The following is a 27,191-nucleotide window of genomic DNA, read 5'->3' on the forward strand; positions in this document are numbered from 1 at the left end:
GGCAAGGCTTCTCAGTGGACTTCCGGGAATCTCTCAGTGGACTTCCGGTTCGGGAAACCTCTCAGCGCCACTTTACGTCAGGCGTCACAGCAGCTGTCAGCGCGCGAAACATCCAAACTTTGTATGTGTGTAAAAACAGGCGGGAGGTGAAGTGTCGCAACTCAACGGCGCCTTTACCCAACAATAACCTATAACAACGCCACACCCGAGAACAACAGCAACCCCACAGTCACTTAGACGGATGTTTTGAAAAGATTTGAGCGAGCAAAAGCATTAAAACAACCCTGTTTCCCGGCTTTTAATGACGGTTCTCCTCACGACGGACTGAAGATGAGTCTGGTCTCCCAGCAGCAACAGGTAGGAAGTCCTCTGGTAGATGTCTAGACACAGATTTCTAGACTTAGAGCTAACCTAACGAATTACAGACAACTGGAAACACTAGTAAAAGCCAGATGTCTTCACAGGTTTAGCTTATATGACTTGTTTAGCTCGTTGTATGGCCTCTCTTGCTTGGTTGGGTGGGTGGCTGGTGTGGCGCCTTACAACACTGCTGCTTTGGAAAGAAACCACCACCTAGTAGAGAGCTGCTAATGATTTATTTGCTTGATTTCTTTTGATTCGGAAGGAAACATAGACATAGAAACACCGTGGTGTGTTGTGAGAGAGAGCTAACAAAGCTACTAGTCATTAGCTACATAACTGGGGAGCTAGCATCACAGCTAACATTTAGTCCATGAACTGACTGTCCTTTGTTGACTCTCAACGTTTGACACAACTTAAGACATTCTAGTTAGTCTGTGAGTGTTTTGTTCAATGTAACTTCACTTAAAGACAGTCCCATTGCACTTTGGTGAATGTCACCAATCAATGTGTCTCTGGCTAGCTATTGTGACTGAGGCGTTTTAAGGCGCCACACCAGCCACTCAGCCACCCACCCAACCAAGAGAGGCCAGACAACGAGCTAAACAAGTCATATAAGCTAAAACCTGTGAAGAAATCTGGCTTTTTACTTGTGTTTCCAGTTGTCTGTAATTCGTTAGGTTAGCTCTAAGTCTTGTCGTCAAAAGCCATAGATTACATAATAGATACATTCTCAGATTCCTACCGATTACTTAACCCCCTATTTATATCCCCTTGTATTTATGTCTATTTATGTCTCATTCATGTTTTTGTTTTTGTTATCTTGTGACTCATATCTAGGACTGTTTTATTATCTTAGGACAGTTTAGATTGTTAGCACTTCATTTAAATTTCGTTGTACCCGTACAATGACAATAAAGATCATTCATTCATAGGGCACATCATGCACGATTCCCTTCATGGCTGCTTATACAGGATAGGATAACTCTCTTGTTGTTTGTGTGTCCAGGCAGTACAGCTCCCACCAGAGGTCCAGATATCAGAGAGCGACTCAGACAGCGGGATGGGCTCTCCAGCGGACCAGATGGTGACTGAGACAGCGAACGCCAGTGAACAGCAGCCAGGTACAGTGATCCAGTCCTAAACCCGACCGGGGCCGTTTGCACCCCGATGAGAAACACCTCCGTTTAGGTCCTTGGCCGTGAACAAGTCCAACCATCAAGCACAGGCTGATTTACTGTGAATAAATGAATGTTTATTAATTGTATCCAAAGCCACCAGGCCACCTCTCTTTTTTGACGAGGACGACTTGACGTTTTGTTTTCCAGATTCAGACGATGATGACATCACAATCACAGGTCACCGGCGGAATCGCTGTCAGAAAGCCCTGAGAGACAGTGACGACGACGATGATAATGAGGAGCAGCAGGAGGAGGTGGAGGAGGAGAACGGGGCGGAAATGGCCGAAGCGCTGGTCTTGTCGGAGTCCAGCGCTGAGGAGATGGAGACCGCGGAGGAGGAGAGCAGAAGAGGAGGAACGGAGAAGAGCAAGAGGGTCGTCCGCGCCCCTGTAGACAGTGATGAGAGCGCGCCGGAGCCGGAGAGAGAGAAGGAAGACTCGGTGAAACCGAAGGAGAAGAAGAAGGAGAAGAGCAAGAGGGTCGTCCGCGCCCCTATAGACAGTGACGAGAGCGCACCGGAGCTGGAGAGAGAGAAGGAAGACTCGGTGAAACCGAAGGAGAAGAAGAGGGAGAAGAGCCAGCGTCACAGAGAGAAGAAGGAGAAGCGCCTGGCGGCTGTGGATCAACTGAAGAAGAAGGAGAAGACGAAGGTGAGGGAGGTGTACTCGGTTATGGAGGGAAGGTGTAAGTAATGTTTATTTATATAGCCCAAAGTGCTTAACAGAAAACACTAGTAAAAGAGAAACAACAGATAAAAATACACTAAAACAAGGTGCAATACAAAATAGTGTAGAAATAAAAGTACAAAAAGTGCAGTGTCGGGAGGCAGACTCGATGCTCTGGGCGGATCTGACGTGGAGGGGGAGGCTATTCCAGAGCCTAGTGGCTGCTTTAGAGAAGGCTCTTTACACTATATACTGTTTCCTTCTCTCTGTCTAAATGGTGAATAAACCAACTGTTTCCTTCTCTGTGTTTGCAGGAGACTAGTTTGCCTGGATCTCTGAACGACAGCGGTTGTCTCCTAGGCGACACAGATCTGTACGACGCCGGTCTGGATGATGAGGAGGAGGAAGAGTCCCTGGACGCCATCAGAGCAGCAGTCAGACAGAAGGTCAAGAAGCACAAGGTAGGTTCCAGAGTAGAAGGAACGGCTGCATTATTATATCAGTGAGCGTGTACCGCAAGGCTATGTTTGACGGCACTGAACACATAGATACGGCCAAAAGAAATCATGTGTCATCGTGAACACGTGTGCTTTGTACATTTCACAGCCTGAGTGTCGTGTGTGTGTGTGTGTGTCTCAGCACTCAATTTCTTGTATTCCCACAGGGCCCACATCTGGATGACGATGAAGAGGATGGTGATGAGGAAGGTGGACAGAAACAGCGTCCACAAGTACGGAAGGAGACATTTTTGTTTACCTTTTGCCAGCAACTTGTAGTTTGTTCCGTAACTCCCTAACTGTCAAATAATTCAACTTGTAGTTTGTTCCTTAATTCCCTAAAGACCAATGCACACGCCGTGTGCGATTTTGTCGCACGACAACATTCGATTCTCAATTATTTTAATTATTTCAATTGGTGTGAATGGAGAATCGAATGTTGTCGTGCGATAATATCGCATCGCACGCCGTGTGCATTGTCTCATTCAAAACAATGGAATCGGCGGTGCAACAAAATCGGGGCCGTGTGCATTGGCCTTAACTGTCAAAGAATTAGTAGTTTGTTCCGTAACTCCCTAACTGTCAAAGAATTCCGGAACAGCGCCTAGAGGGCCACGTGTTTTTATGTGGTATTTTGTTTCCTCGTAACAGCACTTTGATTGGCTACAATAAGAAGCATCATAATCGATTCATTTTTTTTAAACAAAGTCACTTGTGGCACTCTAGAATGTTGACAATTATCTGGCCGGCTTTATTCACCCTAACCCTAAATGAGTTAACACGCTCGCCACGTAACTGCCGTTAACTGTTGTGTCTGTTCAGGAGCGGAAGGCGGCGCGGGCCAGCAAGGAGGCCATGAAGCAGCTGCACAGTGAGACCCAGAGACTGGTCCGAGGTCAGATCACGCTTCTATTCACTTTACTCCAGTCTGTCACTATGGAGAGAGAGAGCATAACGTCGAACGTTGAGTTTTGATTGAGCTTCGGTCTTTAAAAAACTGACTTGTGTGACGGGGAACATTTCTAATTGTGAACATTTCTAATTGTTGTCTATGTTGAACATTTTTGTAAAAAAAAAGAAAAGGGAGACAATTTAAATGTAATTAAGAGAGGGAGGTGGGGGGGTTATTTCATGTTTAGAAAAAAACAAAAGTCATCTGTGATATTTGTGTATGCTACTTTTATTTTACTATTATTGTGTATATAATATGTACTCTTTGAATAAAAACTTTGTAAAAAAAAAAAAAGAAACGTACAGAGTGCTGGGTGATGTGAGTGACGTGTGTTTGTTCCCTGGTCCTGGCAGAGTCCACCCTGGGGTTGCCCTACCACCTGCCTGAGCCCAAGAGCATCGACCACTTCTTCAAGAGGAGAGCCAGACCCGCGGGATCAGCCATGGCACTACTCAAGTAAGTACACACACACACACACACACACACACACACACACACACACACACACACACAGGCCACGGTGGGTACACATACGCACACACACACACAGGCCACAGTGGGTACACACACACACACACACACAGACACAACCCCCCCCACACACACACTCTCACACTCTCACACTCTCTCACACACTCACACACTCACACCACTCTCACACACTCTCACACACACACACACACACTCTCACACACACACACACACACACACACACACACACACACACCGTGCTTTGTTCTAAGTCGTTTAAAGCCTGACCCTTTCCCCTCCTGTGGCCCGCAGGTCAGCCCAGTACCAGTCTACCAGACTAGAGGCAGCTGCCCCGGAGCCCCTCCCCACCCCCCAGGCTCCACCTCCACCTCCACCCCAGACAGGGGCCGCGTCCTCGTCCTCCCCGCAACAGGAGTGCCACGCCGGGGCTGACCAGGAAACCTTACTACCCGGACTCACCACCCTCACGCAGGAGACCGAGACGCCAGAGTTGGACGGCGCCGAACACCGCACGACCCCCGAGGCCGAGGGAGGGGCTGCTGCGTTACCGGAGCAGAGTGACGGGGTCACGGGGTCGTTAGATCCCCCCCCCGACCTGAGGCAGGGAGAGGCTGAGGCAGCGGGGGCGGGTCAGCTTGACCCTGCTGAGCCAGTCAGCGTGGAGCCACGCGCGCCGAGACCCACCAGGCCCAGGAGGGACAAGCTGGCCCGGCTCAGGGAGCTGGGGGTGGACCCGCCCCCCGTCGCCAAACTATGCTGCTCCGCCGACGGAGCGTTCGTTGACCTGGAACCCAACCCAGGTGAGTGGGTGAGACGTTGGACTGTACCGTTGGACGGTGGTCCAGTGGTCTGGTACCATGGCCTGGGGTGGTCCAGTGGTCTAGTACCGTGACCTGGGGTGGTCCAATGGTCTAGCACCACGACCTGGGGTGGTCCAGTGGTCTAGTACCGTGACCTGGGGTGGTCCAGTGGTCTAGTACCGTGACCTGGGGTGGTCCAGTAGTCTGGGGTGGTCCAGTGGTCTAGCACCATGTGCCTGCAGTGCACACACACACACACACACACACACACATCCATGTCAGCATGGGTTGGAACCCGGCCCATGCCCTGCCCCACATGCCCTCTCCTCCTTCCTATCCTGTCTTCACTATCTCTATCCAATAATAATAATATTTTTAAAATAATAAAACTACCCCACCCCAAAAACTAACTCCCTCCGTGGATCCTGAAACGATGGGAGAGTCTTGTTTTGTTGGTTCTGCCGTTGGTGTTTCGTGCTGTTCCGTCTTAACGCCGGTCTTCCGTCCCGTGTCCCAGGCGTGGAGGCCTTGAAGGAGCGCTACCTGCGCCACGTCCAGCCGGCGCCCCGCCCCCGGGGAGAGAGCACGCTGCAGGTCAGCATCGTACGCAAAGACACCAGCGCCCCCTCTGGCCAGGAGGAGCTACGCCTGGACTCTGTCACCGTCACCGTCAAGGACGGGGAGGAGGAGGACGTCGCACCCGCCAAGCCTGGTACGGACACGGACACACACACACACACGTGCCAGGAACACACCACACACACACGTGCCAGGAACACACACACACACACACACACCAGGAACACACCACACACACAAGTGCCAGGAACACACACACACACACACACGCGCCAGTAACACTCCACACACGTCCCAGGAACACACCACACACACAAGTGCCAGGGACATAGGGACACAGGGACACACACACACATGCGACAGGAACACACCACACACACACACCAGGAACACACTCTCTCACACACACACACACACACACACACACACACACACACACACAGAAAAACAGAGTTGACCCCTCTTCCTGTGTGTGTGTGTGTGCAGGGGAGCGTCTGTCTCTGCTGAAGTCCCGTCTGCAGGTTGCCATGGCGGCGCGGCGCCGGGAGGAGAGGGACCGCAAGGCGGCGCTGCATCGCCTTGACAACGAGGACTGTGGAGAGGAGGAGGAGGAGGAAGAGGACATGACGGACGAGTCTGAAGGGGAAGAGGTAAGACGTGTGTGTGTGTGTGTGTGTGTGTCTTTTTTCAAAATACATATCAGATCTCCTCTCACCCTGTATTCCTGCAAGGTCCCTAAGGTCAGCTAAGACTAATCAGCTAATCATTCCAAGAGTGAAAACAAAACACGGTGCAGCAGCTTTCAGTCATGTTGCCGCATGCTCCTGGAACAAACTCCCTGAAGAAATCAAACAGGCCCAAACCCTAAAAATATTTAAATCTAAGCAAAAAAACCTTCATGTTTTGCAGCAGTTATGATTAAACACAAACACTTCTATCAATGTCTTTTTCCCATTAACTATTGTCTTATGAAATGTTTTATCTATTTACTCTATTTTGCTTTTATTCATTGTAATTTTTCTTATCTTACTATGCCCTCTTGCTGTATTTTTAAATAATGTATGTAAAGCACTTTGAATGGCCCCTGTTGTATGAAATGTGCTATACAAATAAACCTGCCTTGCCTTGAACGCCTGTTCTTATCACTCCACAGGGAGTTGACGAGCTGCTGGGTGGTGGTGGTGAGGAGGAGGAAGAGGATGAAGATGCGGCTGAAGAAGACGGTGCGGTCCACAGGCTCAAGGGCCCCTCCCCCCCTCCTGACCTGCTCAACAATGACGGGACCCTCATGCTGTTCACAGGCAGCTCCTGCTCCCGCACAGAGTGAGTGTGTGTGTGATGGAGGGAGGGAGGGAGGCAGTGAGTGTGGGAGGCAGTGAGTGAGTGTGTGTGTGTGTGTGTGTGTGTGTGTGTGAGTGAGTGAGTGAGACACTGACACCGTCTCGTCTGAAGACTCTAATCCAGAGTGGACACGGCCGACAACCCGGAAAAGACAGAAGACATAAAAAAAAAAAAAATATATAGCCGTTCCGATCGATAAATAGAAGTGCATTACAGTTGTACGCCCGCAGCGTCTTGCCTCGGCTGTTGTGTCTGGTGATGACCAGGTCTCTGTGCAGCTGACGCTCAACCTGTCTCTTCTTCTTCTTCTCTTCTTCACAGAGACGGAGTGAGGCGGCCGGGCCCCGCCGGTCCAGACTGTGACAACAAGATGGGTGGGTGGAGGCGGAGCAACAGTCTCTCTCTCTCTCTATGTATCTCTCTCTCTCTATCTCTCTGTTTCTCTCTCTCTATCTCTCGCTCTCTATATATATATATATATATATATATTCGCTATTTCACTGACACACCAGGGTCATTTGGCAACCATTTGAATGATAACAGGGTATCTGCGGTGTCTTGAAAAGTATTAAAAGTTGATAAAAAAAATTGGGGAAAATCAAGACCCTTAATAAGTATTAAAAAGTCTTATCACGATTTTATGAGGTCTTGAATGTTGTAGGTATTTTTCTGAATTAGACTCTGTCCAAAGAGTTAGTCCTAAAAGCTTTTAGTAAATGTTCGTGAATTTATTAGTTTTATTAAAAAACAAAGATGAACCGGAAATTGTGTTGTATGATAGTGGTCTAGTCTATTGCAAACTAAAGCTGTTAAGTTAAAGGTGTCACTGATGTAAACGGTTACAGCTCAAAGTGGAGGTGAGGTCTGGAAAAATATTGACAAGGTCTTTAAAAAGTCTTAGAAAGGTATTGAAATTAACCTCAAGATTCCTGTATATACCCTGGATTAGAACTCTCTCCTATCGCCAAAATAAAGGAATGCTAGGTAGATGGTAGTTGTGCGTGTGTGCTGCTGGGTCCGTGTCTGACGGCAGCTCTGCTGTGTCTCTTTGTCTCTCCAGAGGAGGAGGACTCCCTGAGCCTGGCCAGAGAGAACAGCGACAACAGCAGCTTCGAGCTGCTGGGCTTCCCGTCCTACCAGCTCGCCAACCGGGGCCGCGCCGCGTCCTCCTCCGCCTCCACCAGCGCCTTCCGCTCCCCTTCCCCCGTCTTCTTCAGACCCAGCTTCCTAGGCTCCGCCTCTAAGGTGAGTCGGGGGGGGGGTGGGCTGCGGGGGGCAGATGTCACCGTGGAGATGGAGCTGTAGAAAGGCGCCTTTGGTTAACCCCAAAAGCCTGTCTTTTTGTGTCTCGTTATTATTTGTTGTACACATGTCATTTGTTTCTTGTTTTTATTTTCACTTGTTTACCTATTTCTTTTAACCTGCTAGTACTTTTGCTCTTTAATTATATGTGTATAGCCTATGTAAAGCACTTTGTGACCGCTGGTCTGTGATAGGTGCTATATAAATAAACTTTACTTACTTACTCCCTTCTCTCCTTCCCTCTCCTCCCCCCGCCCCCTCCTTCTCTCTGTCCCTCAGAGTTCAGGCAAGCTGTCAGAGCCCTCCCTGTCCCTCCCTGTGGAGGACTCCCAGGACCTCTATGAGTCGTCTGGTCCTCTGGGGTCCGGAGGAGGAGGGGGGGGGCGGGACTCCCAGGGCCGCTTCTCCCTGGAGGAGGACACCCACTCCCAGCTCCTGGACGCCGACGGCTTCCTGAACGTGGGCCCCCGACCCGGAGGCCCCCCCCGCTCCTCCTCCTCCTCCCACAAGAGGCAGCTGATCCTGGGGAACATGGACGAGAACGCCATGGACGCCAACATGGGGGAGCTGCTGGGGCTATGCTCTGGGGGGTTCGGGGGCTCTGGGGGCTCGGGGGGGAGGAAGACCACCAACGCAAGGTTGGGGGTCGTGGGCGGGGGGCTGGGGGCGTCGCAGGAGGACGAGCTGTTGGGCATGTGCTCCGGGGAGTTCCCCACCTCCACGCAGGCCGGGGGGGAGGAGAGGAAGGAGGAGGAGGAGGAGGGGATGGAGATGGAGAGAGACATGGACCAGCTGCTTGGGCTCTGCTCTGGGAAGTTTACAAGTCCAGGTTAGTGTGTGTGCGTGTCTGCGTGTGTGTGCGTCTGCGTGTCTGTCTGCGTGTGTGTACGTGTCTGTGTGTGTGTGTGTGTGTGTGTGTGTGTGTGTGTGTGTACGTACGTGTCTGCGTGTGTGTGTGTGTGTCTGACCTCCTCAGTTTGAACACTTCACGTCTTCAACATCGCTGGTGTTCAAATGAGGCTGGAATCATGTGCGTGCCTGAGGTCTTTGAATGTCTATACATGAGTGAGTGTGCGAGGTGTGTGTCCACAGGCAGTAACAATGTTGTTGTTTACATCGGTGCCCCTCCCTCCATACAGGTGTCTCCCCCTTACGGCACATAAGGCCTGCCCCACACACCTCCGCATCCGACGACAGGTACAGCGATTTTATTATTATCATTATTTTATGAATCCTTTATTTAACCAGGGTAGTCATATTGAGACAGTAGCCTCTTTTTCAAATGAGCTCTGGCCAAGAAGAGCAGCACTTAATTACAAAAGACACCACATACAGTATAAAAACATAATATATATACAATATACAACATAAAATAACAACAAACAAGCAACAGAGAGCAGATACAGGCTATAAAAGATAACCTATAAGCACATTTGCATATATGGGGTCAAAGTCTCTGTAACACACAGTTTAAAGTCAGAGAGTGGAATGAACGTGCTACAACTTTTTCTGAAGAACATTCCAAGTTAAAGGAGCAACTGTAACAGAATGCAGTTTTACCAAATTCAGATCTGACATTTGGCACATTAAAGAGAATGCTGTTATTAGACCTGAGGTTATACTGTTTGACATCATCAAACATGACATCATCCGTGTGTCGTAGGAGTGGTCGTAGTAGTAGTAGTAGTCGTTGTTCTCGACCCCAAAATGTTCTCGACCCCAAAACGTCTCTTTCAAGTCCTAAAGCCTAAATGTGTTCAAAGGAATCCCAGTGTGTGTCTGCGAGAGACTAAACAGGAAATGTCCTTTGATGTTGCAGTCGTAAGAAGCTAGCGGAGGAGGAGGAGGAAGAAGAAGATTGTGAGTTTCGACTCCTGTCAGACGTGGAGAGCGAGCAGGTAAGGCGTGAGTGTGAGGTGGACGGCTAGCGAGTTTGTGGTGTAGCGCAATGATGTTAAAACAAGTTAACTCATTTTGCTTGACAGGAAGACAATGCCGAGGAAGAAGAAGAAGAAGAGGAGGAGGAGAAGGAGGTTGGGGAGGATGGAGAGAACGAGAATGAGGAGGAGGAGGAGGAGGATGAGGAATTGCAGGCTGTGTTTGCATCCCGTCTCGGAAAGAAGAAGAAGAAGAAGAAAATGTAAGTAAAGCCTAAAACGACCGCTCCTTTACGGACACACATCCCTGCTGTTGTTCCCTTGACGACGGTGCTTTCTAGAAAGGAACAGGGGGGCTCAGAGTTCATCCTTGGTGAAGCCCTAAATTTGGTTTATTTGGACTCCTCCGTCTCCTCAGGCGCCTGGCGGAGTTCGTGGACTCTGAGGCAGAGCTCTCAGGCAGTGACCGGGGGAGTGATGACGAGGACGGCGACGGGGGGAGCGAGTACGAGGAGGAGGAGCTGCTGGACGACCTGCCCTCTGACGAAGAGCTCCAGGACCAGGTCAACAAGATCCACATGTGAGTACCAGTCACACCTCACTGATAACAAGATCCACATGTGAGTACCAGTCACACCATATGAGTACCAGTCACACCATATGAGTACCTGTCACACCTCACTGATAACCAGATCCACATGTGAGTACCGGTCACACCTCACTGATGTCATATATTCATAATAATGTGGCCTGGGGTGGTCCAGTGGTCTAGCACGGCGGTCTGCAGTGCACATCATCCCAATAAAATGGGAAATATGAGTGGGACTCTCCCACACATATATTTTTTTTTATATATATATATTCATAATAATACTCTCTGAGCATGCTAACGCTCTTAAATGATAGAAGCTATATCTATCTCTACTGCTGAATTGTGGTACAGAGAGTACAGACCCCCCGGAAATGCAGCGAAATGACGTTCCTGTTTAGGTAGCTTAAATGTGATGTGATCAGACGAGGTTGTGATTGGACCGTTCTCAAGCCCCTCCCCCTCCCTCTCCTCTACAGGAAGCAGGTCCTGGACGACGACAAGCGACGCCTGCGGCTGTACCAGGAGCGTTACCTAGCCGACGGAGACCTGCACTCAGACGGCCCCGGCCGAGAGCGCCGCTTCCGCTGGAAAAACATCGGTGTGTGTGTGTGCGTGTGTCAGGGTTCCCACGGGTCCTTGAAATCCTTGAAAGTTTGTGAATTTGAGAAAAACATTTAGTTATTAGAAACAACTGCTGTCCTGTCGGACGTTAACCAGGCGTGGTTCTGTGCGTCTCTCCTGCAGACGACGGCTTTGACGCAGACGGGACGGGAGGAGGCGAGGGGGAGGAGGAGGAGGGGGAGGAAGAGCTGGACCAGGCCGAGACGCAGAGACGGAAAGAGAGGCTGGACAGGGAGCAGTGGCTCAGAGAACAGGTGTGTGTGTGTGTGTGTGTGTGTGTGTGTGTCTGTGTCTCTCTCTGTGTGTCTCTCTCTGTGTCTCACTCTGTGTGTCTCTCTCTGTGTCTCTCTGTGTTAACTCTCCTCTGTCTGCAGTCAGAGTCCCAGGCCCAGAAAGGGCAGGACGCGGAGGCTGACGACGATGACGACGACGACAAGCTGGGAGGCGAGGAGGACAGTCAGTTCATGAAGCTGGCCAAGAAACTGACGGCCAAGAAACTCCAGAAGCACGGTGAGCTGACCGCCTGCAGACTGAGCTCACTGTCACACACGGGACAGAATCACACCGCACCGCTCCACATTCCGTTCCGTGCGTTAACAATGAGCCCCCGGCCTCCGATTTCTACCTCCACCAGCCTCACCTGGCTTGGTTATCTTCTTCCAATGGTTTGTCTCTAACCCCTCCTCCTCCTCCGTCCCCCAGAGCCCCCCCCCGCGGCCCCCCAGGCTGACAGGAAGGCCTCCTCCGCTCTCAACCCCTTCCAGAGACCCTCCCAGCCCACCCTGGTCAGTGTGACACACACACACACACACACACACACACATGGATAGATACACACACACACAGATACACACACACCCCTTCTCCTAACAGTTGTTTCGTACCAGATTCAAGCCTTTGACGTTGATCTGCCAACAGCCCCCTAACCCCCACCGCCCCGCCACAGCCCGCTGTGTTATGTGTTAACCTTTGACCTCCGGCCCCCCAGGTGAGGAGGGGCTCGTTGCTCAGTCAGCCGCGCGCCGTGCTGCAGAAGCTGGCCTCCATCTCGGAGGGAAACCTCCTGGCCCCCCGGAACTCCCGCGGCTTCCTGTTCCAGACCCTGTCCCCCGAGAAGGAGGCGTCCGCCGCCGAGGCTCCCCGCAAACAGGTCAGGACCGGCGGGAGGGAGGGAGGGAGGGTCCCAATGGAGCTATCGCTAAGCCACACCCCCAAAATAGAAATTGTCCAATCATATCACAGCAAAAGTCACTACAGGCAGAAAACTCGAAATATTCTTGTCATCTCTATTACTTGCTGTGGTAAATCAGAAATCAGAAATGTACCAACTCCCGCCATTGTAAGTCATTGAATGTCAGTCAGTCAGTGTCAGTGAAGAGTAGTTTGTTTGTGCGAGTTTTCATAGGGGCCGTGGCTTGGCGATAGGTCCATACCGGCACAGTACTGACCCAGTAACATCTGTGTATCGGTGTGCAGGAAGAACAAGGCGCCAGACCAGACTAGGTGATCGTGGAGTGAAGATATGATTAAAGCGTACGCGCCTGTCCACCTGTCTGTCGGTCAGCGTGTACGCTTTAATAATATCTTCACTCCACGATCATCTAGTCTTGTCTGGCGCCTGCGCCGTCAGTTGTTCTTCCTACACACTGATGCACAGATCCAGGATCCAGCAGCAACAAACCCGGCACATTTTTTACTTGCTCCGGGCAATCTGGCAACCGTTAATGTCGGACCCTGTCTTCAGACAAGCAGGGTACTTTATAAAGAGCTTGTGACATGTCGGTGACCCCTCTCATGACAGTCATATGATGTTGGATGCATCCACTGTGTAGTACTCGTGTCTCACCAACGGGTGGCGCCAAAGGCCATAGTTATCAGGATGACACAAAGTTGTTGAGCTGCATCTGGTCTTTGTTTGAGGTCTAACCCTCTGGTTGCATCCAGAACACACTTGGTTTATCCATACTTTATTATAATAGATATATTTGATGTCTTCAGCTGTGTGTGTGTGTGTGTGTGTGTGTGTGTGTGTGTGTGTGTGTGTGTGTGTGTGTGTGTGTGTGTGTGTGTGTGTGTGTGCGCGTGTGTGTGTGTGTGTGTGCGTGTGTGTAGGTATATTTGATGTCTTCAGCTGTTCAGGGAAGAAGTAGAAGCTGTAATCATATTCAGAATGTAATATTAATTTTGTGTCGGACATTGATATCACTGATTTTTGAATAAGCTTTAACGTAATTCATTGTGGATTCATTTGATTATGATTATTTTTTGTTATTACATTTAATGACAATTCCAATAAATGGAATTCCGTCCTTGGGTCTGTGTCCTATATTAGGCACTGTTTGAAAACACAACAGTAAGCACTTTTAGTGTTTTTTCTGAGTGGGGCAGTCCCGCTCATATTTTTCATTTTATTGGACAGATGTAGTGAAGACAGACAGGAAACTAAGGAGAAGAAGGGAGAGAGAGAGAGCATGTCAGCAGGGCATGGGCCGGATTCAAACCCATGCCGACATGGGCACGTGTGCACTGTAGACCGCGGTGCTAGACCACTGGACCACCCCAGGCCACGTAGTGGTTGTTTTTGAGGTAATCCTGTAGGCGCCACGTTGGCAATGGAAACGTATGGTTCAAAAGTAACAACTGTCTCTTAATAGATTGTTATTTAACTATTTTAGTTGTTAGTTGCCACTAATATATTTCACCACTGAAAATAAATCAGACACTGAATCTTGACTCTCTGTTGTGTTATCAACCGTGTGTTCCAGTGGCCCTAAAAAGCTTAGAGGGAGAGGTAAGCTTTAAACGTGCAACAAAGAACTGGCTAGCCAGTGAAATGACAGAGTAGAAACACGTCATAGGTAGGGAGTGCAGGGAATTTGTGTAACTATCTATGTTTGGTTTTTTATGGTTTTTATCATGTTCTGTAAATGTGTTTTATGGTAACTGTCTGTCCTGTCCTCAACCAGGGACCATGATGGAAATAAGCGCTTGCGCTTTATCATGTTTTTTTATCCCTTGGAAACTGTCTTTTTAATTCCACAATAAATCAAATCAAATCAAAAATGTGACTGGTGCTGACGTTGGGATGTTGGGATGTCTCCTCTCACAGGTGAAGAAGAGAGGCCAGGCGGAGGCGCTGAACCCCGCCGCTAAGAGGCCGTGTCGGGAGAACAACCCCGGTCAGGCTAAAGGACCCCAGAGAAGCATCTTCAGCTTCCTGGAGAACTGACACACACACACACACACACACACACACACACACACACACACACACACACACACACACACACGATCCAGTGCGTGCTCTGCAATCAACTCCGCAGAGAGTCGACGTCGTTTTACAGAACTTTTAAAGTTGACGACTTGATGGATGATCATGTAAATAGAGTTTGATTCGTTAATTAGATTTGTGTTTTTTTATGGTGATTTGATTTAAGTTGTATGTGTTTTTTTCAGATGTAAATTAAAGTGTATTTTAAGACATACTCTGGGCTTCGTTCATTCAGACACGGGCTAGTTTCTGCTAGGGAACACTGGCACCACTGAGCTAGCAGATGTTTGTTTAGGTCAAATCCACTAAGTGTTGAAACTGTGCTTTAATATCAACTGCAGGGTTCCCGCGCTGGTCTTAAAAAGCCTAAAAAGTCTAAAATCCAGCAATCCGATTTACAAGGCCTAAAGAGGTCACAGGCTTCAGTTATTAGGTCTAAAAGATTAGGTGCTATGTCTAAAAAATGGGATCAGCTTGTCCTGCAAGGAAATCAGTCCGACCACATCTATTTACGTGGTAATTAATCAAGCTGGAATCCCAAAAAATGCCAATTCGCTGCCCCTGGGAGAAATTATTGGCGAACGAAGCTTCGGCAGGATGACAAAAAGCTATCATGGTGTCGCGAACAGGTCTTAAATGATAATCAAATAGGTCTTTAAAAGGTCTTAAATGTGACTTGTTGAAACTTGTAGGAACCCTGCAACTGGCGAATGGTGCAAATGTTTGAGTTCTACACTCATCTCTGGTCTATGGACCACACCATCGCCTCTCTTCCTCTGAACCTTCCTTGGGATCAGCCTTCTCAGAAGAGCAGGGCAGGGCGACGAGGAGCTTAGGTGGCGTAGTGGGTTAAGCGTCAACCATGCAACCGCAGGGTTCCCGGTTCGATTCCAGCTGCGGACATGTCCTGCATGTCATCCCTCCTCACTCACTCACCCATCCTTTCTATCATAATCTATACTGTCTATCAATAAAAAAGAAAAACATGAGTGTGACTGCCTTGACTGACTCGAAAATAAATAAAAAAACAGGGCAGGGTGGAGCGGAGATCGGTGGAGACACCGCCGTCACCAACCTGACTAAGTCTGGTCCTCAGAGCCCCCCGCCCCACCCCACCCATCCATCCCCTGCTGACCTCGGCTTGGGGGGCCACTCTCTTATTCCAGGGTTCAGATAATTGCAGTTTAAACTAATGAATTGATAAGTGGCTAATAATGTGGCGACTCGTTAAGAAGACTTTTAATGACCCCCTTTTTATCTCTCCATCTCATTAAACTATGGTGATTATCATCAGCAGGTCCCAGGGTTAGGGGGGTACAGAGAAGGCTCATTACACGTCATTAGGGGGGAAGGCAGAGGCAGAGGGGCTGGAATGAACCCCTGTTCTAGCTTTAGGGGGCGACGACTCCTAATCCTGGTTTTGTTTATTCAATCATAACATTCCTTCTCCTTCCCCAAGTTGAACCGCTCCTGAAAGACGATGGGGCAGAAGGTCACGTGGCTAGTAGGCCCTCCTGACCACAAAAACTATCTTCAGGACAAAGCTCTTTCCGACCAGGGGGGGGGGGGGTAGAAGTATCCTTGACATCAACTCCCTTTACTCTTCGTGACGCGCCCCCACGGGACTCGGGATGTTGTTTTATACACAGCATTACATGTCTGGGCAGATTTGACTAGTCTTGGAGAGCGGAAAGCTGGAGGTCCGCTCCGGTTTTTCTTTACAGTGTCTGCCGCTATGCATCTTGGTGTGGCGGGCTGACGGTACCGCCGAGGGTCGATCCCCGTGGCCACTGTCACAGCAGTGAGCTGGTGGTCGGGGAGACATGGAGCTGAACTGAGCGAAGTGGGTCATTACTCCTCCGGGGCAACTAACATATAATATAACATGTAATACACAACACAACTAACAATTTATTGTTCAGTAGTAGGTGAGGCAGGCCGTTCCGTTTTGGTTTATTTTAGAAGGCGGTAACCGCAGCTTAACGGTTCCTCTATAATAAACTACGCACAACCGTTCCATCACCCCTAGGCGTCTGACGGATGACCTTGGCTCTGAACATGTTAGTTCATGCTCTCTCGCTGTGTCTCGATGTTCATTTCTGTTTCGGCCTTCTTCTCTATCATCCCCTTGTTCGGTGTTAGACGATGGAGATGATTCTGCATACATGTGACGAGGCCCGCGGGCCGCCGCTGTGTGTTTGATGTATTTTTCATGCGCTCAGGCTACTGTTGAACGACGGGGAGAGGAGGGAAGGGCCCGGGACAGCCTGGAGGAGGAGACGCACTTGAATGGGGATGTTGTTGAAGTGGAAGGGGGGATGAGGAGAGAGAGGGGGGGAGGGGGGGGGGGGGGGGGGGGGGTCGTGCGCTTTTCTGCCCCGCAGCGATTGTATGTCAGGGGGATGAGAGGGAGTGTACAGTACTTGAAAAGTCTCTCTCATCTGTAAAGGCCTACCACACAATCTCTATCTCTGTCTAGATCTCTCTCTCTCGCACACACACACACACACACACACACACACACACACACACACACACACACACACACACACACACACACACACGCAACATATGCGCTCCACGCAGCCTCATAGAAGTACAGCCTACAGTCCTTCGCCTATTTTGTCTGATCTATTTGATTAAAGTGAATTTAGAGAATGAGACGTTCCCAAGCTTTTAGGACTGTTGAACGGGTTCCAATGCTTTCTGCTCACCTCTTGTCATTTCCCCCTTTCCTACTGTTTCCTACCGTCCTTACTGCCCCTGCCCAGTTTGGGAAGTGAGTCATTGGGTCGGTTAGCGGTCCGCCGAGAGAGAGAGTGGATGGGAAGAGAGGGGGGAGGGAGAGGGGAGGAGGGGGGAGATAAACATCACATAGGAGGGCCGACCGGAGGAGGGGAGAAAACAGGGTGGGCGCCGAATCGTGTTTTTCTACCCTATTAAGCGCAGAATATAACGGTAAGACAAAGTCGATAAGTCTATTCAGAAATGTCATTAGCCTATCAATCCGAGATTTTATGTAACTGCACATAATAAAGGTGTATCAGGTTGTATTGGATGAGAAGAGAGCAGCAGAGACATGGGGTGAGCTTTTAGCGCAGCTGTTACGTAATGCACATCCGCGGTTAAAGCATTTGTTTCTTTTTTGGGCGTTTTTATTTGGGACAAATAGCCTATATTATTGGACTATAGGCTACATTATATTTCACGATGTTTTTTATTAGTGATGATGAAGTCGCTTTCATCGGACATCGTAGCCTACTTCATTCGATTATTTGTGGACTATACAAATCGCACGTCTTTCTTTCTTTATTTTTTTGCAAGGTTAACTCATTCATAAGAAATAATGTTGAACAAGGTTTTTATTAATATGATCTATTTGTTATAGTATGTCGTTCAGCAAAATTAGCATATGCATTGAAAGCAAAAGGACGCATCCTGCCAGTGACAGCTGGAGCCATTTATTTAGCCTAGAAATAAGGTTCCCGGTTTAATGAATTGGTTATGCATTGCACAAACCACATACGAATACGTGCCGACTGTGCATAATATCGGACTGAGATTAAATCACAAGTGCTATGGCAATTTAATCAGATAACTTCGTTCGCTAATCGCGTCGGCTATAGGCTATGAATCAGTCAATCACGCGCCCGCGCGACCTGGGATGTCGGCGTCTGTCTGTGTCCTTCAGCGCACCACGTGCCCGCGCAGGGACAGAGGATGAGTGACAGTCCCCCGGAGTCAGGATTAGAAACATTTCCTTTCATTCATCACAGTTCCATGTAAATGTGTCATGGTAATGTGGAGTGCAACTGGAAACACTGCAGCACCCCGACGTAGCCTCGAACAAGACAATAAATAATGCGAGTTTTGGGGGTCTCAGGAATGTTGTTGTGGACATAGTCTTAATATTTAACTGTTTTCCAAATCAGAACCAACGACGACCTTATATCAGAACGAGGAGTGAGAGTTGCGTCAGATTTGACCTCAAGGATGAACCTTGAAATAATCCTTGAAATAACGTATTGACATGTCTCTCTTTTCTCTCTCTCCCCTTTATCCAAGTGAATCTCAGTCACGGTCAACAAAAATGCTCCACCAAGATCGGCCTGCGAACCCCGCGTACGGGGGGGGCCAGGGGGGGGGCCGGTCCTCCTCTCTACGTCTCCTCAGCAACAGTCAACAGCAGCAGCCCAACAGGAAATGCGACAAGGACGGCAACTTCAACTTCCTGGGGGGTGAAGTGGAGGATAGAGTGTTGGGCCTGGGGGACGAGAACCGTAACCAGGTGCTGCACCACCCCCGTAACCTGGGACCCCTGGGTCGCGACCCGCCCCTCCCCTCCTCCTCCTCCTCCTCCTCCTCCACCCTGCACTACAGCCCCGGACCCCTCTCTCCCCTCTCCCGCCTGCCCTGCTGGAGCCCCCTGGAGACCCTGCAGGAGATCGAGAGCGGGGACGACGGCTACGGGAGGGTGCCCCCCGACGGAGCGGAGGAAGGCAAGATGGAGGAGGAGACGGGGGGGAGGATGAGCGATGACGACAAAGGGAAAGAGGCAGGCAGGCAGGGAGTGGAGGAGCAGGAGGAGGAGGAGGAGGAGGAGGAGGAGGAGGGGGAGGAGGGGGAAGGGGAGGAGTGGGGCGACAGCGACTCTGAGTTTGAGTTCAGCTACAGGTCCGGTGGCAGCCTGTCCTCTCTGAACATGGAGAGCGGAGGCGAGGGGGCCGGCGGGGTGGGGGGGTGGGACCGCATCGGTGTGGGGGAGCCCGGGAGCGACCTCCCTGGGAGTGACCTCCTCTCCGACCCCGCCAGGGTGAAGTGGGACGGGGGGGAGGGCCTGAGGGGCAGGAAGACGGGGCTGCCGGCGCACCTCCTGGACAACGACTCCGGGTCGGACACGGACCCGTGCGCGGAGCTCCCGGAGATGCTGGGGGACGCCGTGTGGACCCTGAGGGACCGGGAGCGCTTCAAGGCCCAGGAGATGGAGAAGCACCAGGTCCAGCTGACCATGTACCGCAGGCTGGCGCTGATCCGCTGGGTGCGCACCCTCCAGGGCCGGGTCCAGGAGCAGCAGAACCGGCTGCAGTCCAGCTTCGACGTCATCCTCACAAACAGGAAGGAACTGCTGCGCATGGGGGCCACCACGGCGACCGCCGCCGCTGCCAGCCAATCATAGAGGGGCGGGGCGGAGGGGGGGAAAACAGGAAGTGTGAAGTGTTCACCAGAGACCGGCCAATAGCTGAAAAGGAATACAAAGGCATTGTCATCGGCTAACAGATGTCACGTTTATGTCCCTAAACGTTTTCCTAAATGAGACAATCTCCCATGAATCCGCTGAAATCCCACTCTGATGTTGTGTTTCGGTTAGTGATCTCATTTTGTCTGGGGTTTATTGGCGTCCCTACACTGTGTTTATGCAAAATGTATCTTATGTAAGTTAACTTTGTACGCGAGAGGACCTATTGAGAGGACCGAGTGCACCCACCACCAACATAGCCAAACAGAATATTGAAAAAGTATGAGATGAAAAGTTTATGAAGAGTTTAATATATGTTTATATCTACAAATGTCTACTTCTATATGTGAATGCTATATCGTTTTGTCTCTGCATGCCTGAAATATTAAGAATACAACATTTGAGATGTAATTCTTTAGATACAGCTTGTATAGCCTGTCTTTAAATGATAGCCTATATGTCTTAATGACATCATGTCTGTCTCCTCAACTGACTTAATAAAATCATGTCTGACAGTTATATGTGTTGTTTTGTTAATTATAAGAGTGAATAAGAAGTCTTATCACATTATCTCAAGAAGATGCTTTTGGACTTTTGGCTCTCTTGTCTGAACTAAAGTTTAAGACAGAAGTTTAAATTTGGCATGAAACAAACCTTGGCCTATAGAATGTTGCTATGTTTGTCGGAGTAGTTTATTGGTGAATGCATATCTTGCTTAACAGAACGCCTTTGAGAAATTGTTTGCGCATATGTTAATTCTGACCCGGGGACCCCCCCCCCCCCCGTCATTCATTCAGATATGCTTTTAACCGCCCTTACATGAGACATGAATTCCTATTTGGAGTCTTTGTTGAGAACATGGATTTCACCCTCTGGTTCTGTGACCTTTAAGTTACAATCGCCTCTTTATCTGTAAAACAAAGTTGGTTTGTATCGCCACATCACACGCGCTATGCCAGTGTGTTCTCTGTTGACACTGTTGCAGGGTAGGGTGTTGGTTTGGTTCTCCACAATGCGTCAGCCAGCCCAGGACACGTACTTATGTTAAAGCACAAGATTTATAATGTAAGAGACCAGAGTCTCAAGCTCTCAAGCATGGTTAGCCTACTGCTGAACTATTGCCGCGGGCAGAGTTGCTACGTCTTTTCCTGTGTGTTTGTGTGTGTTCACAGAGATACCAGCGTTTCGCCACCTAATCTGCAGTCGTCTGAGTGGAGCTGGTCCTCCAGGATCCGCGTCCCCGGGGGAGTCTGTTCATTTGCGCCCCGGGGCCCCCGGTCCTACCCCGGCCTGGTGAGCAGCCGCCGGTCCAGTCGCGCAATAGGCTAGGAGCCAAACCCCGAGGCAAGTTTGGGGATAATCCTCCGTTATGCCTCCGAACTGCGGGCGCTAAAGCTTATGTTCTAAAGCTTATCGCCTCGCTTGGACGCCAGGCATGACAGTGGAAGTGTGAGAGCATATTGATCTGTTGTTTTTTGGCTTTAGCTGATGTAGTAGGCCTATATATATGGGGCATCTCAGCCAGGAGGAGGTGGGAGGGATAACAGGTTTAGTCCGTTGTCCCTGTTGAACGATGGACCAACACCCGTTTCCAAAAAGCGCATTAAAAAAACGGTTCCACAACGGGACGTTGACAGAACTAGACCCTCCTTGATGGTAACATTGCACCATGATAATTACACATAAAGTTGCAGAGAAAACTGGTTAGGCCCTCAGTGTGAATAAATGACCACAGCCTGTAGCCGAATAGGCCTGCACGCACTGGCGGACTCATAGGGGGGGGCAGGGGGGGCGACAGCCCCTCCTGGTGCCCCCACGGTTGAAAAACGTGCCCTTTTGAGTGGCAAAAATGCCCTTTTGAGTGGCAAAAATGAGAGGACATGCCCTATTGGTGCCCCTCCAATGGTCTAAACTTGACCATGTGCCCCCACCGTTGAAAAACGTCTCACTAAAGTGCCCTTTTGAGTGGCAAAATTAGAGGATGTGCCCTATTGGCTGCCCTTCCAATGGTCTAAACGTGACCATGTGCACTGATGGGGTCCCACTGATGGGGTCCCCTTTTTTTCTTTTCGCCCCTGCCCTTCAAACAGCCTGAGTCCGCCACTGCCTGCATGTCACCTTTTTTTTCCATGGACCTTAATGGCAAAGGACCAATTCAACCAAACGGGTCGGTGTTGCCTCCGTGTGCACTGCAGTGCCCAAAGTTATCTTGGATGCGCACAAAACTTAACTCCTTAATCTGCAACAGCGTCTTTAACGTTAAACACCGTGTCTTCACCCCGAACACGTCTGTTAAGTCTCACAAGGAGGAGGACACTGTATAATACTGCGCAGCGCACCGCGGGGCACCAGGCAGAGTGTGACGGAGAGCCTGCTGGGTGCGAACAGCGGGCCCGGTGAAGGAGCGCCCCGCCAGGGAAGACTCGCGGCAGGGTAAAACCGCGGGACGCGCCGCAGAACTGCTAATTCTGTCGTTAAAAACGAGAAAAATCGAGAGAGAGCAAGGTGCGTACAGATGGCCGCGTCTAGACTCTCGAGGCACCCGAACGGTGTCAGGTGTTGTGGCAGACACTGCGAAAACAGTTAACCTGCTGATTAAACTACAAACTACCATAGAATTGACATTTTTAGCAGATCAGGCAACTCCTTCACTTTCAGTCAGCCGCTCGAACAGAGTAGGCTAGTGGATCTCGAGCTCTGCGGCCAGTTGCATAGCCTATAATGTGTTAGGGTTATAAATGATAAGCAAAGAACATACAAACCTTGAGTCCCAACTATCAAGTTACTTTCTGAAAGGCGACGAAACCCATGAAGCTGACCAGAATGTAGAGTTGAGTGCGATTGGTGGATGTTTTTTTACGCTCTTGGTCACTACAATAGCTTTGATGAAAGTTGCTGTTTTCATATCCCAGAGCCTAAATGTAACAAATATGTTTTGTATAGGCCTAGTTAGAAGATCCAATGCTCGAAATCCAACGCTAGCCAATGTCCACCCCGGACAGATATGCAAACTGAGTGACACGTTTCATATTTCCTAATATACATTTATGACAGGATCTGGTGAAAAAGTCCTCAAGTAGGGCAATGTCATTTTTCAGTTTTCTAGATTATGAAAGTGCAGATTTATAAGCTATAAAAGCTTTTAAGCTTTAAAATGATGTGTCATACATTGAAATCTGAAAATAGTTGAAGGAGATACAGTATGTTAATTTAAATATTGGTAGGCTACACACGTCAACCCAAATACCAGAGAAACTCGCTCTGAATCAAAACTCACAGCTGCTAGTAGCTAAAGGAACATCGCTATGAACATCTAACTGCATGTTTAGCACATCACAACATGCTGAAAGAATATTAATATGCTAAAAACACATAACTACACATAATTAGATGATCACACAGTCCTTGCTTTTGAACATGTCTTAAAATGTAAGTTTGTTTACAAGCTATGTACTGTACCCAGTAGCCTACGGCACTATTTAGTGATCCTAAAACTGTTGTTTGTTATATCGAGTGGGCACTTCAACACTTAAACTTTCGTAATATGCAAAAAAAACTGAAAACTTTTCTATTTTTTTAAAAGAAGAAAGAAGCTTTTTCGTTGTTTGCGTGACTTCGGCAGGCTATCTGCAATTATTCACAAAGGCAGAGAATCTTTCAAATGTCATAAGACCCTGTACATTACACATGTTTAGCTTGTTAAGTAATAAACAGCTGTCCTATTGTTTCCCATCATTGAAAATACAGCTCAGTCCTTATTTCTCCACAGACTGCGGATGAAGATGGATGCCGAGTGAACCCTCTGGTTCCTCCTATCTCTGTTCCAATCCGTCTTTTCCATTCAAGTGAGTTAAACATGCAGTTCCTATACAGTGGCAGCAGAGGGCGCACCTCAGTAAGGAGCAAACAGTTAACATTGAAATAATGCAGCTAAAATGCTAAAAACGATCTCCAAATAATTATTATTTTTAAACGTTGTGCCTTACCTTTAATTTTCCTAAATCATCTTTCCACTAATAATGAAATATAGACAATTGTCATACTAACAGACTATCGTCTCGACTACACTTTTGATTGTAAAACTGGTTAGCGTTATGCTACGTGGGGCAGCCTTTTTACCAATTCCTGACTAAACATAATCCAGTAAAAAATAAGACAAAAATATTATTTGCGTCATATTAACCAGATACTGTCCTTGGAAATAAGTCAGATTGTCTTTTAATATCTAAAACAATTTCCGAGATCCAGTGTTTGGAAAATCTCTATTGTTTCTGTTCTTTCGATTTTCATTTTAGTTAAATTACTTAATGTGATATGACCCAATTTAAGGGAAATACTTGAGTAAGTTTGTTTAGCTGTTAAGGATGTTTACCTTAATATCCTGTAATATAGACTTTAGATTTATTGTAATATATTGACTTGTTGTAGGCCTGTGTAGGCAGGTGTAAACATGCTTTGACCGGAAAGAAGAGCAAGTTTTCACTCATAAATAATGGTTACATTTCAATGATTCCTAATGTTATTGGCGTAGGCTACTTTGGAGAATGGCTTTATTGATCCTTTCAACCGTCATATACAGTGGGGGAAATAATCAACACGTTTGTTATGTTTTGTTTGATGTGTTGAATACTTATTTTCCCCAATGAATATGTCACATGACCAAGAAGCGCGCAGGTGAAACTGCATGACACTATGGGAGGGACAGATGCAAGGAATTTCAGTCCGGCAGAGGGCGGCATTTCATCACACAGCCTCCTTGGTCACTTTGTACTTTGATCAAATCGCGTGTTTATAACGCAAGGGGGCAGTCTTCTGCACGGTCCGACAAAGTCGATGCACTCCCTCTGTTTTTTGGAGTAGTCTGCTATAGCCAGTTCTGTCTGATGATCAGTCCATATAGAGCAGACTCTCTCTCTCTCCTCTCTTCTTTTCTCTCCCTTTCTTCCCTCTGCCTGATGTAGTGTGACAGTGCACTAGCCCCCAGCACTCTGCTGGCGTGGAAACAATCAGCTTTGACAGAAAGGGGGTGGTGGGGGAGAGAGGAGGGGGGGCAGAGGGTTGCGGCCTGCGGCCTGTGTATGATGAACTGGATAGAAGACCTGTCGCCAAAGAGAAAGATAAAACATACAGTAGATAGATAGATAGATAGATAGATAGATAGATAGATAGATAGATACACACATACACACATACAGTGTGTCCTGTGTAAATGTTTGGACAGTGAAATATGTATTCAAACATTTAGATTTAAAATCGATATTAGATCATTGATATGAGGTTGAAGTACAGATTGCAGGTATTTGTATAAATAATGGTTTCACCATTTAGAAACGACAATGACCTTATACATAAGGGCCCAATTGGCGTCCGCTCAAGAGCGCTACACCACTAAAACCATGTGCAAGTATTTGGTAATTTGGTGTCACCGCAAAGTGCATCCAACACAAACTTTATCTCGGCAGTTAAGTGGAGGTGTCCAGAGGGTTGGCAAGGGGAGGAGGACAAGTAACAGTTTTCTATTCTGTAATTACCAAAATGCGAAAACAGACTGTTATTTGATTCGGGGATAATCTCTCAGTAGATTAATTGAATGACCAATGTTGTATCCGTCGATCGTCGCTCTGTGCCAATTACTGATGAAATCATGCAACCGAACCGTGCATGTATTTGGTGTATCAAATGAAATATGAGAATATCTCAAACATTGTCACAGACTACAGAACAATTCATTCATAGAAAATACGTCTGGAGACCCAGTTACGCACGAACTAAAAAGATGGTTGTTTGTTAGAATCACCCTGAAAGTTGTCAAATTCCACTTCTTCAATCATGGCTAATATTGGGAGGGGAGATCATAGACTACATAAGGCGACCCCCACGCATGAAAGCCCCCAATGATCATTTGAACTGTGCGCATCAAAACTGCTTCGTGAGCTCGACAACGACCCAGCCTCCTGACTTTCAGGGAAAGTCTCTTTTTACGTTAAATGTTGTCCACGATTGGACAATAATTAAACGGGTCCTAAGCAGGCCTAGGCTACAGTTGGGGAAAACATTTTAATTCAATTAGCCTAAATAAAATGCATGAAGGCAACTGAAGATTAAGATTTAGGACTAAATCACAGAGCACTTGATAATGACGTGCGAGAAGGATATAGTCGCGACAGTTTAAAGTAACGGTTCTCCAGGGGATGCCATGCAGGTGGAATTTGGCGCCGACTATGCTTGCTGTGTGGTTAAATTATGATATCATAGAGACGTTATTGCCATCAACTGCAACTAAATTGTGTGTCATACAGATAATTATTGGCACCTTAATCGGTGCATCCACAGTTTGTCAAAAGAGAAGTCCTGTACAACTTTGGTGTACTTTAAGTAAGTATAGAAAAACATGAATGTATTTTAAGCATATTAAATCTTTAAATACACTTAAGTATGTACAGTTCAACTTGAGGCTTGATGCATCAATCTGTTGTTATTCTGAGTCTTAAGTCTGATTCGGCCTGTCATCATGGGGGTTAGTGTGATTGATATGAAACCTGTTGATATGGCCACGCTACAAAATGAGTAAATTAGGCCATGCACTGCATGGAGTTGGCAACCTGTGCATGGAGCTATATTTCAATTTAGCTTTGACATGGCCGTTGATAGAACCTTCTGATGGGCAGGGGGCACATAGACCTACTCACTTGTCTGCCTTTCTGCTTCCCCGAGTCTGACGCTTCACTGTGGGGTGTTATGGGGGGCTACCAGGGCTGCTGGTGGGGGTGTCGGGGTTCAGCTGCCTCGGCTGCTTTAACCAGCTAATAAATATGAAAACAGCGGGTTAAAACTTGTCTTCGTTGCTGTGGCTTGAAAGGATTATACACTTCTATAGAGTGCCATGTTAATCCCGAAACCTCATAATGCCCAATGTTGTCCCATAAAACTGTGTCGGACAATAGGGGGAGAAAGGGGAGCTTTTTCACGCATAAGGGGTTTTCACAAGAGCACAGAGAGAGAGGGGTCCCGTCCGCGACACGCCCAGGGATTAGGAGACGCGCCTGGGAGACGGCAGGTGCGTGTGCCAGACACGGGGGTCGTGAGGGCCGGCCCACCGTCAGAGAGCCGACTATGTCGAATGCGCGCAGCTGCCGGGAGGAATTTAGTTCAGAGATTGTCACATCCATTTAACTTGCTCTTTTTCTCCCCCCTCTTGAGATGAAGTGGTCTCTCGTGGCCAGGTCCCCTCTCTCTGTGGAGAGACTAAAGGACCGCTAAACGGTGACACCCCTCTCGCACAAAAGCGCGTGGGAGCACAGCCCATCCCCGCCTCAACACCGTGAAATTGTGGATTAAAGCGATAAACGGTGGCACTGATACCGCAACTCGCGTCTCTTGGAAAAATGCTAATTGAATGCCGAAATCTAGAAGGCAGGTTAAACA

At 48.4% G+C, this 27,191-nt stretch overlaps 2 protein-coding genes across 2 annotated transcripts; both read left to right on the forward strand.

Annotated features, from left to right (window-relative positions):
- Positions 1 to 330: 330 nt before the first annotated feature.
- On the forward strand, positions 331 to 14,488 carry clspn (claspin; the record flags this gene model as incomplete). Its single annotated transcript, XM_080531915.1, has 23 exons — positions 331 to 357; positions 1,370 to 1,484; positions 1,689 to 2,200; positions 2,521 to 2,667; positions 2,871 to 2,936; positions 3,526 to 3,598; positions 4,009 to 4,111; positions 4,439 to 4,947; positions 5,465 to 5,659; positions 6,013 to 6,176; positions 6,680 to 6,849; positions 7,189 to 7,241; positions 7,928 to 8,112; positions 8,449 to 8,918; positions 9,989 to 10,067; positions 10,155 to 10,309; positions 10,465 to 10,626; positions 11,115 to 11,236; positions 11,383 to 11,513; positions 11,634 to 11,769; positions 11,962 to 12,044; positions 12,248 to 12,409; positions 14,369 to 14,488. 23 exons carry the CDS (start codon positions 331 to 333, stop codon positions 14,486 to 14,488), a joined length of 3,939 nt encoding a protein of 1,312 aa, XP_080388041.1.
- A 2,962-nt stretch (positions 14,489 to 17,450) lies between these two features.
- On the forward strand, positions 17,451 to 19,706 carry c19h1orf216 (chromosome 19 C1orf216 homolog; the record flags this gene model as incomplete). Its single annotated transcript, XM_080530547.1, has 2 exons — positions 17,451 to 17,488; positions 18,596 to 19,706. Exon 2 carries the CDS (start codon positions 18,621 to 18,623, stop codon positions 19,704 to 19,706), a length of 1,086 nt encoding a protein of 361 aa, XP_080386673.1. The 5' UTR covers positions 17,451 to 17,488; positions 18,596 to 18,620.
- Positions 19,707 to 27,191: the final 7,485 nt, after the last annotated feature.

Source organism: Nansenia antarctica (genome assembly GCF_963989245.1).
Source record: "Nansenia antarctica genome assembly, chromosome: 5".
In the NCBI taxonomy this organism is placed as follows: domain Eukaryota; kingdom Metazoa; phylum Chordata; class Actinopteri; order Argentiniformes; family Microstomatidae; genus Nansenia; species Nansenia antarctica.